We start from the raw sequence: 17,500 nt of genomic DNA, 5'->3' as shown, positions 1-17,500 counted from the left end.
GCGCGTACAGAGTCAAAATATTATAAATACACCTGTTACACTTGCGCGCAGTGCTACTTTATACACGAGGTGGAATTCCTCTGACAGAACAGTACTTCAAGCCAGTCATGCTATAGACATAGTGCGGTACTTACCACCAGTGCAAACACCTGATCACCAGCACAGCGCACCAGACCATCAATATTGCTGTCCGTACTGGCACAGACGCATGAACAGCGACGGCGATGGCACTGCAGCGTGAAGCCGACCGGGCAACCGGTGTCCTCTATCACCAATACATGATGGTTACTAGCCTGCCGCGTATGATATACATACACATACACATACACATGCCGTGATATAAACACATACACACAAGCACACACACACCAAACACACACTTCAAACACACACACACACCAAACACACATACATAGACGTACATTACCACGGTTTACTCCATGTGTGCAGTGATGCACATTTGCACAACTGCATGTATGCACAAGCTAACCCAATTACCCCTGTTCAATTATTTCAAACTTGCCACAATCCTGCAATAATTATATACCTGAAAAACACTGTTATCCCGCAGAGTGAAGGAGAAGTTGATGCTCGCTGGCGTGGAGGTATTGGGACGAAAGACGTATCGGAAATCGTCCTCTCTCTCATCCAAGTCTGCATCCCCATCGTTATCTGGGTCTTCTGTTGTGTTGAAGTAGAATTCCGTGAAGAAGGCGTCGACCGGGAGGAAGACTTGGCTCTACCAGGAAAGAGACACGACAAACCGAAATACAGGACAAGGAGGACAAAAGCTTGGAGTAGATACGGGGGAGTTGGTAAATGTGCACACACAGAAAACACATCAGAAACCTCACAACCTGCAACACACACACGCACACACACACACACACACACACACACACACACACGCACAGAAATACACAGTCCCGCTTAGTGTTTACCCGCAAAGAATGCTCCTCACACATACAGAAACAAAGCACATGGATCCATTCACCTAGGGCACGGCACCTCAACCACACAGCCCGGTCCAACCCAGCTCTGCCTGGCCCAGGAAAGACCAGCGCGCGCACACACACACACACACACACACACACACACACACACACACACACACACACACACACACACACACAGCACACACAGCACACACAGCACACACGGCACACACAGCACACACAGCACACACAGCACACACAGCACACACAGCACACACACACACACACACACAGCACACACAGCACACACAGCACACACAGCACACACAGCACACACAGCACACACAGCACACACAGCACACACAGCACACACAGCACACACAGCACACACACACACACACACACACACACACACACACCACACACAGCACACACAGCACACACAGCACACACACAGCACACACAGCACACACAGCACACACAGCACACACACACACAGCACACACACACACACACAGCACACAGCACACACGGCACACACAGCACACACAGCACACAGCACACACAGCACACACAGCACACACAGCACACACAGCACACACACACACACCACACACACACAGCACACACAGCACACACAGCACACACAGCACACACAGCACACACAGCACACACAGCACACACAGCACACACAGCACACACAGCACACACAGCACACACAGCACACACAGCACACACAGCACACACAGCACACACAGCACACAGCACACACACACACACACAGCACACACACACACACCACACACAGCACACACACACACACACACACACACACACACACACACACACACACAGCACACACACACACCACACACAGCACACAGCACACACACACACACACACACAGCACACACACACACACACACACACACACACACACAGCACACACACACACACCACACACAGCACACACACACACACCACACACAGCACACAGCACACACACACACACACACACACAGCACACACACACACACCACACACAGCACACACACAATGCAGCACTACTTCTTACAGTGTTGGGTCTCATATAGACCATGGAAGCCACACGCTGTCCCAGCTCATCCAATGCAAACACGTTGAGTGGGAAGAACTCTCCAGGAGGTAAACGTGGTACACTCACAGTCTGCACACACACAGGTTGTACACACATACACACACACAGGTTGTACACACTGTGACACAGGCATAGAATAATTGATCACTGCAAATGATAGTATACTTGTCTCAGGTGGAAAATCACATCACCAAGCACATTTACTCACGCGCATGGCAAGCATGCAACTCTCTCTTCCCTCTCCCTCTCTCTCCCCTCTTCCCTCTCCCTCTCTCTCCCCCCCCCCCTCCACCCTCTCTTCCCCACCCTCTCTTCCCCACCGCCTCTCCCATACACCCCCCCCCCCCCGTGTGTCCTCTGCTCTGATACACACACACACACACTTGTGGCAAGTATGCAACCCCCCCCCCCCCCTCCCCCCCCCCCCCACACACACAGCAAAAAGCTGGGCAATGAACATCTCAACCGGGTAGGCATAGTGAGCATCAGCTCAGTGTGCAGGTTTTCCCAGCAGCAGCAGCAGCAAGTCCACACACTTACATTCTTAGCAGCACTGCCTGCACCAGCAGCCTGTGTAGCTGTGCTGTGTGCAGTGGCAGTGCTGTGTGCAGCAGTTATACTGTACGCCACCGTGCTGATGTCATTCTGAGCTCTCCGATCTCCACTGCCAGCCAGAACATAGTTACCTCTGATATATACAGACGGGTCGACGGATGAACAGACGGATGGACGAATGGACGGACAGGCAGAGAGACAGACAAAACAGGCAGAGAGACAGACAAAGAAAGGTGGTTGGATGGAGGGACAGGAAGTTGGATTCACAAACATCAAGGAGACTAGTAAACAGACACACACACCATTGACCATTGACCATTGACCATTGACCATTGACCATTGACCATTGACCATTGACCATTTGATGCCCATCGCCAGAGGCGATGATAGCGATGCTACAGCAGAAGCCATAGCAACTTGTGCTGGGATTGCACCATTCAACAGCTTGCAAGGCTGAAGAATTGACCGCCACTATTCAGCGGACACACACACATACACACATTGTATGAGGGTCAAAGACACACTGAGGTAGTAGTTAGCCAACAGTGCAGTGTCCTGTGGAGAAGTGTAGCCCACCGATACAGCAACGTGTGTCTGGCACAGTGGAGCAGAGCGATACAGCAATGTGTGTGTATGGCATAGTGGAGCAGAGAGATACAACAATGTCCGCTATGGCATAGTGGAGCATAGAGCAACCGCACAACCTTAAAGTGAACCAACCCTTACATACCTGTAATGCATGAAGCTCCACTGCAGTGCACTGTGTATATCATGATATGGAGCAGTATCATAGCCTGTCCAGCTGCACAGACTCAGGCTGGTAGCGTAGACAGCTCCTCCACCGCCGGATTTACCGGCTGAATTCTCGACAAACGAGACATTAAACTGCAATAGAGGGAAATCGGAGAGAAATAGTCCAATCCACTCATGCATGCGGATATGGATACAATCCAGGTCTTCCGTGTTACAGGTTTGGCTGCGCTGGCAAGCAGTGACTTCACCCTTAAGCCCTCAAAGACCATCAGACCGGTGTGTATCAACATTCTCTGAAAGGGGGTTCTTGCATATAGCCCTTTTTAAGTGCACATTTCAATTCAGAAACATACCGGCTGCCGGTACTGAAACAGTTGGTAAGGGTTTGCCAGACCTGTCAGTACTGCCTGTCCACTGCACGACAATAACACGCATGTGTATGTGCATGCAAGCGTAGCAAGAAGGAGCCACGGGTGTGCGTGATCCCCGGTAACCTAATCGGTAGGGCACTGTCGACGTGTCCCGGAAAGACAGGGGTGCTGAGTTTGAATCCCGCTCGTGGCTGCTTCTTTTGCAACACAAGTACATACGCATTATGTGAATGCAAGCTCTCTCTCTCTCTCTCTCTCTCTCTCTCTCTCTCTCTCTCGTACACACACACCCACCCACACAAACACCCACAAACACCCACACACAACCAAACACACACACACACACACACCCCTCCCCCCCCCCCCACATACACACGCATGCACAAACATCAAATTGTACCTTCCAGTTGCGAGGAAAGGCCTGCCGGTCGCTGGCATATGCAAACATGCAGTCCGGGTTGTAGCGGAACCAAGCCCTTCGCGTGGCAGCCGGTGGCCCTTCCCAGTAAATGCCACCGCCTGAGATGTGTGCATGGTTCTTGTAGAACTCCAGCTCTGAACCCTCTACCATGAATACCTGCAAGTCACACAGGGAGTAACAGCAAAAACACACGTAAAGCCAAAGTATGGTCACAGGCTTCACAGGCTTCAACCAGTAGAGCCTTTATCTGCAGAAGTTGGGACAGGCAAAGCCATAACTGGGGCAGGTGGAACAGGCTAAGCCATAATTGAGGTGGCTGAGGCCGACCCAGGCCATGGAAGGCAATCGCTTCACAGGTAAAGCCAGTCACAGAGCAGGTAAAGCCAGCCTCACGGTGCAAAGTGAGCTAGATGCAAGTGAAGTGAAGGGTGTTTCTCATCCTCAAGAGCAGGATGCATGCAGACCAAGCCGCGTAGAGTAAGTGCTGCTAGGCCTGCTGAGGACAAAGTACATGTAAGACAACTCAAAGACGGGAAGAGCCTAGCCCATAGCAGGGAAGAACCTAGCCCATAGCAGGGAAGAGCCTAGCCCATAGCAGGGAAGAGCCTAGCCCATAGCAGGGAAGAACCTAGCCCATAGCAGGGAAGAACCTAGCCCATAGCAGGGAAGAACCTAGCCCATAGCAGGGAAGAACCTAGCCCATAGCAGGGAAGAACCTAGCCCATAGCAGGGAAGAGCCTAGCCCATAGCAGGGAAGAACCTAGCCCATAGCAGGGAAGAACCTAGCCCATAGCAGGGAGAGCCTACTTGAAGTGTAACATGTTGCACATGTTCCGTTTGGCGTAGTAATATTTCCACTCTTGATTGTAGCTATGAATGTGAGTCTACTTCATGACATGTATGCATACGTCATCCGTACACACTCACAGGCACACACGCATGCGTATCCTTTCGTTGGCTCGCTCTGTTATGATGCTGTAGAACCGTAAAGTTTAGCCTTTTTTTGTAATTTTGGCATGATAACGTGCAGAAAGTTTAACAATGGCTACCTGGCCACCCATCTGTACGCACATCTTTACACAGACATCTCAAACCGGATTCGCGGTGACATTTCTTCAAAGAACGAAAAATTGGCCGTTAAAACGCTAGTCTTTGTGACTCGTTAGACTTTCCGGTTTTACAGTAGTCAATAGCAAGGAGAGCCTGGCTCATGGCAGGGACATCCCAGTCCAAGGCAGGGAAAACTTAGATCACTGCAGGGAGAACCTGACCTATGGCAGGGCGATCCGGACCTTAGATAAGGTATCCAATACCCAGAACAGGCAATCCTGACTGTGTGGACCGTGTCTCTGTCGTACTGCCCCCGGCCCCCAACACTCACCTGGCTAACCATGCGTATTCTCAAACCACCACCTTGCTGGCCGCGATTGCCAGTGAACACAATCTTGCCACCAACATACATATTGGCTGTCTCAAACATCACCGCCGTCACATTGTTGTTGGTGAAGTGATTGATGCCGTAGAACTCAACGTTGGCTTGCACGGCCAGGAATGAAGCAGCGTAATCATTAGCGGTCGAGACGGCTTGTTCAAACGTACTGTACACAGCCAAAAGTACCAAGGTGTCCCGTGAATAGGTGAAACATTAAGACAACAACAGGGTTGTAACTATTTGTTTGGGGACTTCCATTGCTGAAGATAACAACTGTGAACTATTCAGTATAAAGACTAGTTAGTATATACACGGGCCTCAGTAGGTCTCCCTGCCTCCCCTACCCCTCCCCACTCCTTAGATCCCCTCCTTTTCAGGCAACTGCCGCATTCTTTAGCTTTTACTCCCTTGTACCAATCCCGGTGACATATTCGTAATAAGTATCCGTTATCCAACAGGGGGAAGGGGGGGTCAACAGGGGGAAGGGGAAGGGGGGAAGGGGGAAGGGGGGGAAGGGGAGGGGGGTGGAAGGATTCCCTATTTCTAACATATGACTGTGCGAGTGATGATGTGGAATGCAGCATGTCAGCAGACATCTCGAAATTGTAAAAAAATCACGGTTCGCGTGAGACACGGCTGGGGGCCGAGTTTTGCACATCCGTAGGAACGCTGCCACCCTCTATAAAAACACACATCCGTAGGAACGCTACCACCCTCTATAAAAACAAAACAAAAAACTTTGAGAAGGACAAAACAGCAGCAACTGCTAATCTCTTATTGGCGATGGTGCCATCGTGAGCATAAAGAACTCAAAAACCATCAAGTTCACTACACACGCGTACTCTGGGGCTTGTGACACTATACTACCATCACATGATACTGGTCGGGGGGGGGGGACTTTCACCCCTCCATTTAGGGCGCATGTGATCATGACCCGGGGGAAATGGCCGAAAAGATGTGCCTGTGGAATAAAAAAAAGGTTGGGTGAGTCTGGGATTTGAAACTACGGGACCTATGACACCCAAAGCGAGAATCATACCCCTACGTCATAAAACCATTGTTATTCGAGATAATAGCTGGGATCATAATCTACATGAACATGTACAAGGACAATTTCATGTGACATTTCCCAAAAAAAGAAGCAATCTGGACATTTCACAGAAGAAAAAATTTGGGCCTGTCCGGGATTTGAACCCGGGACCTCTCGCACCCAAAGCGAGAATCATACCCCTAGACCAACAGGCCTGCACAGGGTGACTGCATGCAGATCTCATACCACAGCAATAGTCACCATGTCTGCTAGAACAATGCCAGAGTTGAAAATGGATAGCAGGATATCACACTGCCGACTGATATCTGCTGGCACGTGGCCACCCATCTGTACGCGGATCTTTACACAGACATCTCAAACCGGGTTCGCGATAACGTTTCTTCAAATAACGGAAAAAATGGCCGTTAAAAGTTAAAACGTTAGACTTTGTGACTCGTTAGACTTTCCGGTTTCACAGTAGTTACTGAGAGTACGTACCAGTCTTGCACTATGATGCGCTGTGCATAGTGATGCAGACTGTAATGACCGCGGACACGGAACGACGGTGCACCGGCAAACGCCTGGTTGCCGGTCAGCGTGCAGCGGAGAAACCTGATGTACTGCTTTCCAAACTCTGGCCCCGGTGTTACGCCAGGCCTAATCCATATAGGGTCAAAGAGGACGTCCACACCAGCCGCACTCATTGCCCAGTTGTTGAGAAAGCTGCAGTCCGTCACCAGGATTGTGTTGTTGTACGTGGTGGACACCACCTTGATCGACAGACCTACACAGAGTCACAGAGTGCGGGTACACGTGCAGGCACACATATACACACACACACGCGCGCGTGCACACACATACACACACACGCACGCACATGCACGCACACACACACACGCACACACACACACGCACGCACACACACACACACACACACACACACACACACACACACATACAATGTTCTAGTTCTTAGAATAAAATACTGGTACCAGTGCATTCTGTGGCACATTTTTAGCTGTTCAGGGTTGTCTCTGTGCTTCTCAGCGCTAACGTAAAACCTCGCTGAAACAGAACGGACGCCAAGTGCCATGTCATCCATGCATGCAATTCCATACAGTTCAAACACACTCGTGTATGTAGCGCAAGCATGCACACACACACACACACACACACGGTCACCTACCGGCGCCCTCCTCGTTGGAGACGTTATCCGAGAAAGTGCAGTTTGTGATGTTGACGTGATTCAGGCCGCCACTTTCGGCAATGTCGCAGAATATGCCACCGCCTCTGCCGCACACTGCATTGCCTGTAAACACCGTGTTCACCACGCTGATGTCCGCCATCGTACCTTCGAGCAACACACCCATCGCAGCCCCATCTAGAAACCCGGTCACAAGCTGCAGGAAACGTGACAAAGGAAGACAGACAGGAAATCAAACTCTGCTTCCCTCGTTTCGCACACTCGAGAGATTCAAAGTCGGTCTGCTTGAGCAGCACTTCACGACGCAGTGCCGTGCACAACACCAAGAGTACATAACCCCAAGAGTATGCAACTGCCTGCACAACCTCTATGCAGTGCTGCGACGGCAGAACTTCACATCACGCGACATGGTTCAAAAGGTTACGCTGGCAAACAGTACAAAGTGATCACAAGAGAGTTGAACCCAAAGCTGGGTTGCGTATAACCCTCTATCTATCATGCACAGGGTGCAGATAATGAGTAGGACTCTGAGTTTCTCACGTGATGTGAAGTTCTGCCGCCGCAGACCCTATAGCTGGAGTTGCACACTCTGGGGTTACTGTAGAAAACGAGAATTTTTGGTGGCGTAATATTTTCTGTATTTCCCAAAATCAACGGTTCGGTAGCGCGACAATTTCGGTAAACCAGTCTTCCAGATCCAAAAATGCATTTCGCACACTGTGTGGCATGCATGGCATGGTTGCATTTTAGGTCGGGTTTTATTTTAGGTAAAAATTACCTGTACCGAAATTTTCCGGTTTTACAGTATACAACTCGGAGAGCAGAGCTGCCGCGTACTCGACACACACACAGAACAGACAAAAGGGAGTGCATGAAAGTAACGACAAAAATGGAAACACTGGCAGCGGTGGGATTCGAACCCACGCCTCCGGAGAGACTGGAGCCTTAATCCAGCGCCTTAGACCACTCGGCCACGCTACCTGTGACAGTTTAACCTGCTGGTGTCCTTTGAAAAAAAGAAATTGAAGGATAGAAAGTGAAAGAGTTGGTGGACAAGCCGTTGATTATTCACTCTCATTGTAATATCAAAAAGTATTCTTTCTAGACCAAAGAGTGGTATATTTGATAACATTTAATAACGATAGAAATTTTTTACGATACTTCTCCAGACGTTTCGTTGTTCTGAACAACATCGTCAGTGGATAAAGAAATCATTCTTTATCCACTGACGATGTTGTTCAGAACAACGAAACGTCTGGAGAAGTATCGTAAAAAATTTCTATCGTTATTAAATGTTATCAAATATACCACTCTTTGGTCTAGAAAGAATACTTTTTGAGATAGAAAGTGATTTGAAAAGCAAAAAAATGAATTCTGGCAGCGGTGGGATTCGAACCCACGCCTCCGAAGAGACTGGAGCCTTAATCCAGCGCCTTAGACCACTCGGCCACGCTACCATTCACAGTGCATTATGGATTAACTTAATTGGTATCCCATAGGTAATTTAAATGAGCACTACAATAACACATACCGGCATGAGTTGCTGCCACTACTCGCAAAGGTGAAAGGGGGAGGGCTTGTGAAGAAACATGTAAGGTAACTTCGGCCGGGTTCGCAAATTTGGCCGGGTTTAGCTTTAGTAAATGTACAAAGTATTGATCCAAAACCCATTTCCAACCACTTTACAAACGGGGTTTTGACTTGAATTTGGCGTAAACCACGTTGAAGAGCCCGCAACCCAATTGTTTGTCAATGGCCCGGGGCTGTAAATGAGAAAATGTAAGCTATGACCAGGGTATTGCAGTTTCAATGCATCGATATCTTAGTGTGCCCGATCAGGCTGGACTAGTTGGACGCTGACTTACTTGTTCTTTTGAAGTGATAGAGGACTGGTTGCATCCACTGCCTTCAAACCATGAGTCAGTTATCGATGCGCTGCGATACACCAGCGGAGTGGCTGAACAGTCGGATCACATCAACCAATGCACGATTATCCGGACATGAGACTGAGAGACCAACACCATGATGTTGCATTGCATGATCAACAAGTACCACCAGCACCAACACTGCAGCTCATCTCAGTCATACAAAGTGACATGCCTACCGCTCAACCAAACCATCACTGAAACCCCTTCCCAGCCTGGTGGCAAACTGGAGAACCAGTAATTACAATGGCATAGCCATCACCATCGCTAACAACAGCAATAACAGCAATGACGATGACGACAATGATGCGGCGGCAGCAGCAGCAACATGAGTAACAGCAGCAGCAGTGGCACTAGCAGCTGTGGTATGCACATCGTTTTTAACCAATGATTCTGTTCTCTTTTTTGAATTTTTTGCTCTGCCTGCATTCATATAATTATCATCATTGGGTTGTGTGTTCAATACAATACGTTTTAGCAGCAGCAACCATCCAACGGTACTAGACTGGCATCAGAAGCCGCAGTGGCAGCAGTGTGGGCCGGGTAGCAACGGGAATGGCACACCTGCTTCAAGTAGCAACAGCAACAGCACTAGCAATAGCAGTGGCGCATATCATACCTGTCTGCTCAGTTCCAGTCGTGGCCGCGGCACCAGCTGAGTGGTTATACTGCAAAAAGAGAGTCCCCGACTTCCAGCGGTGGCCGCCAAAGACCGACACAACCTCGCCGTTGGAGAAATTGCTCGCCACATGAGAGAGTGACACTCGATTCTCAATGAAAACAGTTCTGGAGATTCGGACATGAGAGTTGAGGGCGGCCAAGATTTGACCCTGGTTGTGTCTGTATGCACACCAACAAATTTGAAACAAGAACAAGCAAACACTCTACTACTAGCTGCAACGAAGCACTGTACAATGAGTCACACTCTACTACTAGCTGCAACGAAGCACTGTACAATGAGAATCATTTTAAAACAACGCCGGTGAGCACAAAACCGTTTTGGAAAAATTTCGAAAACCTCCAATTCAAGATGTTTAGGCTGAAGAAAAGAACTAGCCGCAGGCTGCTCACAAAACAACATTTCTGAAACTTTTCCAAGGGTACTGTCTGTTCTCATCACTGGTGGAAATGCAAGCAAAAAGAAACTGGAGGAATCATAGCGATTTTTATGCAGCAAAGAGGTGATAGAAACAACACGGCAAAGAAGCTACAAACAACATGGTGAAATGTGTGGCCCCATGCACATAGAATGAATGACAAAAAGATGCAAGCGTGAAGACACCCAGCACGTTGCGTGTGGTGCGTTGCGACAACAGTAGATAGCCAGTGGACATGACTAACGAGATGAAACAATCACATTCACACTTAGGCTGCTGGGTAGGTTCAACTAGGTTGTCAAAAGTAGGGTAGGTCATACATACCCTTAATTAATATGTACAAACATATTCATATAGTCAGTCATGTGCTTAAAGAATAGAGAAATTGCCCTGGCGAACCATAAATGGGTGTGGGGGGGGGGGGGGAGAAGGATGATGTTCAATGAATTTGTTTGACGCGGATCTAGAGAGGACTTTTACCAGCTTTTCAGCATGCGTGCACACCGTGCAGTGTACCTCAACGCACACTCATACCGATGTGTATGCATACACATGCACGCATGTACAGACGTGCGCACACACATGCATACACGCACACGCCACACACACACACACACACACACACACACACACACACACACACACACACACACACACACATACACACACACACACATACACACACACACATATAGCCCCGGGTGATCTATCTCACCTCACTGTGCAGTCACTTAGCTCCACACTGCTGTTCACCACCAACAGCAAGGCCATGTGTGTATGGCAACCCTCCAGCACAATACCCAGCAATGCCACGCGAGCGCCCGCATCCAACTGCAGCAAGGAAAAAGCCGAGCCGGTTGCCGTTGCGCCTTGGCAATGCAGCACCGGAGAGTTTGACGCCGTGATATTGCCTCTGCCGGCTCTGGTTGCTGCCGTCTCAGCCTTGGTGTAGTTCATCCGCATCAACACCACCGAAGCATTGCCGCTCAGTTGCCGAAGCCCACTATCTTGGAACTCAAGACTGGAATACAAGCCACTATCCAGTCGAACAACGATTGTGCTGTTTTTCACTAGGGCATTCGAATCCGCTAGCGCGCTCAGAGCATCGCTATCGTCCGCTCCTTCCAGGAACGAGCGAATTGCGCTCAGAGCGAACCCCAACGAAGCACACGGTCGCTCAGCGGCACGCCAGCAACTTGCCACAACACCGGACTGCAGGGCGTCCTCTTTCTCCTCGACCGTCAGCGCTTGATGCGAACTGTTCGCTGCGAAAGGTGTGCACACGTCCGCTTCGTCCACAGCAGCAACACTGCGTGAGGACACGCTAACCATGTACGCTATTCCAGAACAAGTGTCCAGGTTACCGTTCTCATTCTGCGGACTACCGCCGGACAAATCCCAGTCAGCCATCAGAAAACACACTGCGAGCACCAGCAACGTGTTTCTCAGCGACAGCATCATCCCTTCTCGGTGAAGATAATTTATTTTTTGTTTGGTTCAATGAAGAGTTGAAGTCCTGACCTCACCGCATTGCTCGCCATTCGCAGCATACACACCCAAGTCCTCCTTACTCCTCCCCTAGCGCACGGAGCGGCTTTCCTTTCCTCTTGGAGATGCTTTCATCGGTGACTGACTGCAAAACCACCTCTTTTTGAAATAGCAGCTGCATGAAGTGAAGCTAGCTGAGAGCTCAGCTGTACGTAACCAGGTAACAGTGGAAACAAAAATTCTGATGTCCTTCTTCAAGACCAGACGTCTACAACTAGCACAAGTCCGAGTCCTGAGTCGTGGTCGTGATTGGTGATCACGCGCGCACGATGATGCTGCTGCTAGCTGTTCATGCCAATCATGGGCATGACGTGCATGGAGTTGGAGACTGGAGTCGTGAAAACCCTACTTCAGTCAATCTTCACAGATATGGCTGTGCATTGTGCAGGGGAAAAAAACAATTGTGCACTGATGTGAGACCGGGTGAGTGCGATGAGTGTGAGATGCGTTTGACCTGACTCAGTGTCATGTACAATGACTTCAATGATGTAGCTGCTGCCGTGCTCAGTGGTTGTTGCCCTGTGCATATTATGACTCCCTGCGGCTCTGTACCAGCTGAAAGATGTTCACGGCACATGCCTGTGCACACACACACACACACACACACACACACACACACACACACACACACACACACACACCGGTACACACGTGAAGTACAGCGTACCTCTTGTATTACGCAAGCAGCGGCAGTCACTGTCTTGGGGTGGCAATGCAAACCAGGGAGTAGTACAATACCAGGTATTGTACTACTGATGCAAACCAAGCCACTCAGAGGGAGAGAGATAGAAATTCTATCAGCACACACACACAGACCATAAACTATGGTGGTGAGTCACTGCGGACACTGACAAGCTAAAGGGATCGGTTTCAACCAGGAACACAACGCACAAGAAGAACGTGTATCCGTCCACGGTTTGGCCAGGGGGCGAGTAGTAGAGAAAAGGATATTCAGGCAATGAGAGCTCTGCAGCAAATACGTTGCAAACAAAGCTGTCACAACACTGTTGCCACGCGCAACACTCAAATGCCCCATGTCAATACTCTCATACACATGAACACACGCATGCACACGAACACACACGCAGGCACCCCTCCCCCCCCCCCCACACATGCATGTGCACAAACACCCACCAGATAACAGCGCAGAACAGCAAATGGCCAGAGCAGCACAGTCGACTCTCCAAACAATAATACTTTGACACATGCAGAACAGCATGAAGTCGTTAGGGTTAATCATCTCAGATTCAAAGATCCCTGGCACCAGGCCCAGAATCAAAAAAACTCTTCCTTTAAAATTAACTAACTTCTAACATTTCCTACAATAACTGGCTAGAATAGCTGTGCAGCAATGGAAAACTCTCCCTCTCTCTCTCTCTAGTATTATGGCTAGGTATCTGTGTGCCAGACAAAAACTTGTGAGCGGCACCGCGACGGGAAATTTCTAAAATCAAATCTAAAAGTCGGCCATCGTCAGCCGAAGGAGGGGACCAGCAAAATGGCGAGCCAGCCAGCAATGGGCAGACATGAGCAAGATGGAAGAACCCATGTAAGTCAAGTGAGAATAAATAGAGCTCTCTCGTGCGGAGATTTGTTCTTAAAAATAGATAAAAAGGTAATAGATAGAGAGATTAATTTTTTTCATGTCCAGGTTTAAGTTAGTATTGTTAGACTAGGGCACAAGTCCGCCTTTCACTGGCAAATAGCCAGTTGCAAGTGAAGAACTGTACCGAGAGGAAAGTAATGGGAAGTTTCGCTCCATCTCCAAAATGCAATTGCAATGGCGGGAGAAAGACGTCATGACGTCATACTGATGTTGTCCAAACTATACTTCCAAGTATAGATTGGGACGACGCAGAACATGGGGATGTATTGGGAACAACACATCAACAGTAAAGACAATGACATCGTAGAATGTATAGTCACCGTTGATCACTCAGAGTGTTCAGTTGCCGTACACCTTTACCAGACTAAATACTGCTCAAGAGTCAAAAACATACAGATCCAGTGCACTGTCGTAGCATGCACCTGCTACCACTACAGACCTACTCAAGTTTATCCAAAGTAGCTGGGCCAACGCAGAGGCCGTACCCTCACTAACAGAGTCCATGCGTCACAGACTACACCACCGTTTCATATCTGGATGATGTAATCATCAATCTCCGAACACGATGATGTAATCGTCAACCTCTGGATGATGTAATCGTCAACATCTGGATGATAACGTAATCATCAATATCCGGTTGATGATGTAATCACCAATCTCCGGACGATGATGTAATCACCAATCTCCAGACGATGATGATGTAATGGAATGGATGTGATGATGGCCTAGGGCATAATGAGGTGTACATCATCGCTCTCACTGGATCCGACCGGCGGCAGGTGAGCAGTGGAGGATGGACGAGAGCGAGGCAGGTGATGCGTAGATCCTGGTAACGACGATGCTGTGCTGCTAGAGTGGCCGAGTCCAGTTATACCTCCTCCTGTTCTACTGCTGCTCGTGCTGTTCGTGCTGCTGGGATGAACTACCTGGTGCTGGTGCTGTCCACGTGCTGCGTGTACAACTGACGACGACAGGTTGGACAGGTTGGCTGACAGCAAGCCAGCGTTGACCGGGGAGTTAATCTCGCTGACCGAATGCGAGAGTCGGAGTGTGCGCCGCGGTGTGCCCGCTCCGCTGTCCGGGTGCGAGGGCGAGGGCAATTCCGACGTGCACTTACGCACGCCGCCACTGCCCCCGTCAAAACCACTCGCACCTCCACCGCCCCCGCCCACGGACTGCTTCTGCATGCGGTTGGTAGCAAAGGCTGTCCAATCGTCGGCGTCGTGCGTTGCCTTGTCCATTACGCCGGCGGCACTGGACATGGTCATCTGTGACGTCATGGACACCGAAGACTTGAGCATGTGGCGCGATGATGCACCTGCTGTTAATAGAGCACCAGTGCTGTGTCGTGAAGCAGTCCTGCTCATACTACCACCACCGACGCTGCTGCTAGTGTTGGTGCTGGTACTGGTTGAGCCTAGCGCGCCTGGAAACATGCCAGCAGGGCCGATCGCTGACGTCGAATCGTAGTGCACGGACGAATGGGACAGATGAACCGGCGACACTTGGCCGCTGAGGCGATCGCGGTGGACGACGACCGGGTCGGAGTCGCGCGTGGCAAACGGATGGTTAAGCCGAGCGTCCACCGGCATCACTGGCTTTCCATCGTCGTTGCTTGAGCTAGAGTCTGCATCCTCGCTGGCCAGTGTTTCCATACTGGCAGGACCATCACGCTCATCGCTCACGACACTATTGCGTGAGAGTAGGTCAGCAGAGGGGTTGGTATCGGCTTGATGGCACCACTCCTTGATCTCGTCGCGGTACATCATCAAACTGAGGTCGGCCTTGGTGCGGCGACGTCGGCCTTTGAACTTCACTTCAGTCTAGGAGTGGGGATTAAATACGCATACACATACATGCACACACAGACGTGCACACACACACACACACACACACACACACACACACACACGTACACAGGTACCAGCATAGCACAGCAATTATCCAGAGCACCACATCTCCACAAACGATAACACTTCCATCGACACAGAGTAGCATAATGTCTTACACGTTTACCGAACATGTCCTCAGCCTGAAAAAAACATATCATCAGCCTGAAAGGAAGAACCCAGCATCAACCCAGATGTCATACATGTACTGCAGTACATGTATGGTATGCATTACACAACTACGGGCACACCAACGGGCGCATTGGTGCCTGGGTGTGTTTGATTGGTCAATCCAGTTTTAGAGCAGAGACATCAGTGGCAAAAGCAGTTCCCACCGAAACACACCAACAAATAATTATATCATTTCGCCAGAAATAGTGTGGATCAAACATGCTCTAAGGACTTATACTGCTTTCGTGATCTCACTACACTTCTCACTGGTTGATAGCTACTGTAAAGCGGCTAATTTTAGCGGTGACGGTGGTATTTTAGCGACTTCAGCGAAATGAGTGTTTTCACTATAGTTATGCAGCGCCAATTGAAATTTTGCATGTACAGTACAGTACTAGTCATCCTTCTTTTTAAACGGATTGCTAAAATATTTCATCGCGAATTGGTCCAGATTCAGAAAACGCTAAACATACCCGCTAAAATTAACTGTTGTACAGTAGATGAAGCTGTCTGTGTACTTACTGGGTCTGCAAGGATACTCAGCGAGGTAGCATCACGTCGATCCTGTACCTCGTCCTGGGATAGTGAGATCTCCACCAGACTAAGGTCACCCTCTACGCCACACACATACACAGTCATACCGCATGTACATGCACACATGCACACACGCATGTGCGCACATACACAGACATACACACACGAACGCACCCATACACACGTACACAAAACAGCACCATAATTTAGTAAAGTAAAAAGCAAATTATTGTGTTCGCTACGGCTGCTAACAGTCGATAAATCCAGCGGCGGATGCAGTGCCTAACGTGGTGAGGTTGAGGAGATAAGTCTCACAACCACTGACACAAGTGCCGAGAACCCCATTAGCCGCATCCATGTACCATAATAGAGAGGTTCCGCACTACGTAAACTTGAGCAACTTTACGTTAGTGGGCGGGAAAAACCCGTGAATTCGCGAGTTTGCACTCCACTTACGGAAAGTTGTCTACGTAGAGTACGTAGATAGGGCTCTGATAACGTAGCTGGTCCGTAAGTGGATTGGGGTAAAAATTTATGACTCTCTCCCCCCAGGTCGATCTGGTCGTACACTGCCGCGTTCGGAGTTGCCAAGGGCAGCTACGTGATTTGAAAACTCCGTATGGCGGAACACAAATGCGCATGCAGTTTACGTAAGACTTTCCGTAGGTCGACTACGTTTTTTACTAACGTAATTACGTTATGCGGAACCTCTCTAATAGCACCATAATAAAGTGTGTGTGTGTGTGTGTGTGTGTGTGTGTGTGTGTGTGTGTGGTGAAAATTTTCGCGGAGAGGAAGCAGATTTGTTAGCTCCTGGTTTTCTCTTTGTTGGCCTCCTCCACGGGGCGGCCTTGGCCTTCTGGTCAGGGTCGTCCCTGGGTATTGAGTGGCAGTAGGCTTTTCATGCCGTGC

The 17,500-nt window shown here is 49.5% G+C and overlaps 2 protein-coding genes and 3 non-coding genes across 5 annotated transcripts in view; all 5 read right to left on the bottom strand.

Moving 5' to 3' along the window:
• The window catches only part of LOC135821033 (uncharacterized), a gene marked incomplete at its 3' end in the record, with an annotated part of 24,447 nt that extends 11,868 nt beyond the window's left edge, over positions 1-12,579 (bottom strand). Inside the window, 12 exon segments of the mRNA XM_065334091.1 lie at positions 135-293; positions 548-739; positions 2,011-2,121; positions 2,593-2,740; positions 3,338-3,492; positions 4,132-4,308; positions 5,534-5,750; positions 7,113-7,398; positions 7,801-8,014; positions 9,684-9,775; positions 10,363-10,583; positions 11,556-12,579. Of these exon segments, the coding sequence (XP_065190163.1) occupies positions 135-293; positions 548-739; positions 2,011-2,121; positions 2,593-2,740; positions 3,338-3,492; positions 4,132-4,308; positions 5,534-5,750; positions 7,113-7,398; positions 7,801-8,014; positions 9,684-9,775; positions 10,363-10,583; positions 11,556-12,301 (2,718 nt within the window).
• On the bottom strand, positions 6,758-6,829 carry Trnap-ugg (transfer RNA proline (anticodon UGG)). Its single transcript has one exon. It is a non-coding gene; the product is annotated as a tRNA-Pro (tRNA).
• Trnal-aag (transfer RNA leucine (anticodon AAG)) lies at positions 8,718-8,799 on the bottom strand. The gene has a single exon. It is a non-coding gene; the product is annotated as a tRNA-Leu (tRNA).
• Trnal-aag (transfer RNA leucine (anticodon AAG)) lies at positions 9,194-9,275 on the bottom strand. Its single transcript has one exon. It is a non-coding gene; the product is annotated as a tRNA-Leu (tRNA).
• A 947-nt stretch (positions 12,580-13,526) lies between the features above and the next one.
• LOC135821032 (two pore channel protein 1-like) overlaps positions 13,527-17,500 on the bottom strand; it is a 25,592-nt gene continuing 21,618 nt past the window's right edge. The window contains exons 27-28 of the mRNA XM_065334090.1: positions 16,577-16,668; positions 13,527-15,817 (exon numbers count right to left, since the gene is read on the bottom strand). Of these exons, the coding sequence (XP_065190162.1) occupies positions 14,720-15,817; positions 16,577-16,668 (1,190 nt within the window). The 3' untranslated portion in view covers positions 13,527-14,719. The remainder of the gene's footprint in view (positions 15,818-16,576; positions 16,669-17,500) is intronic.

The sequence above is a fragment of the Sycon ciliatum genome, chromosome 7, assembly GCF_964019385.1.
Source record: "Sycon ciliatum chromosome 7, ocSycCili1.1, whole genome shotgun sequence".
NCBI classification, from domain to species: domain Eukaryota; kingdom Metazoa; phylum Porifera; class Calcarea; order Leucosolenida; family Sycettidae; genus Sycon; species Sycon ciliatum.
Note: the sequence above shows the minus strand (reverse complement) of the source record. Positions and strands in the feature narration are given on the sequence as shown.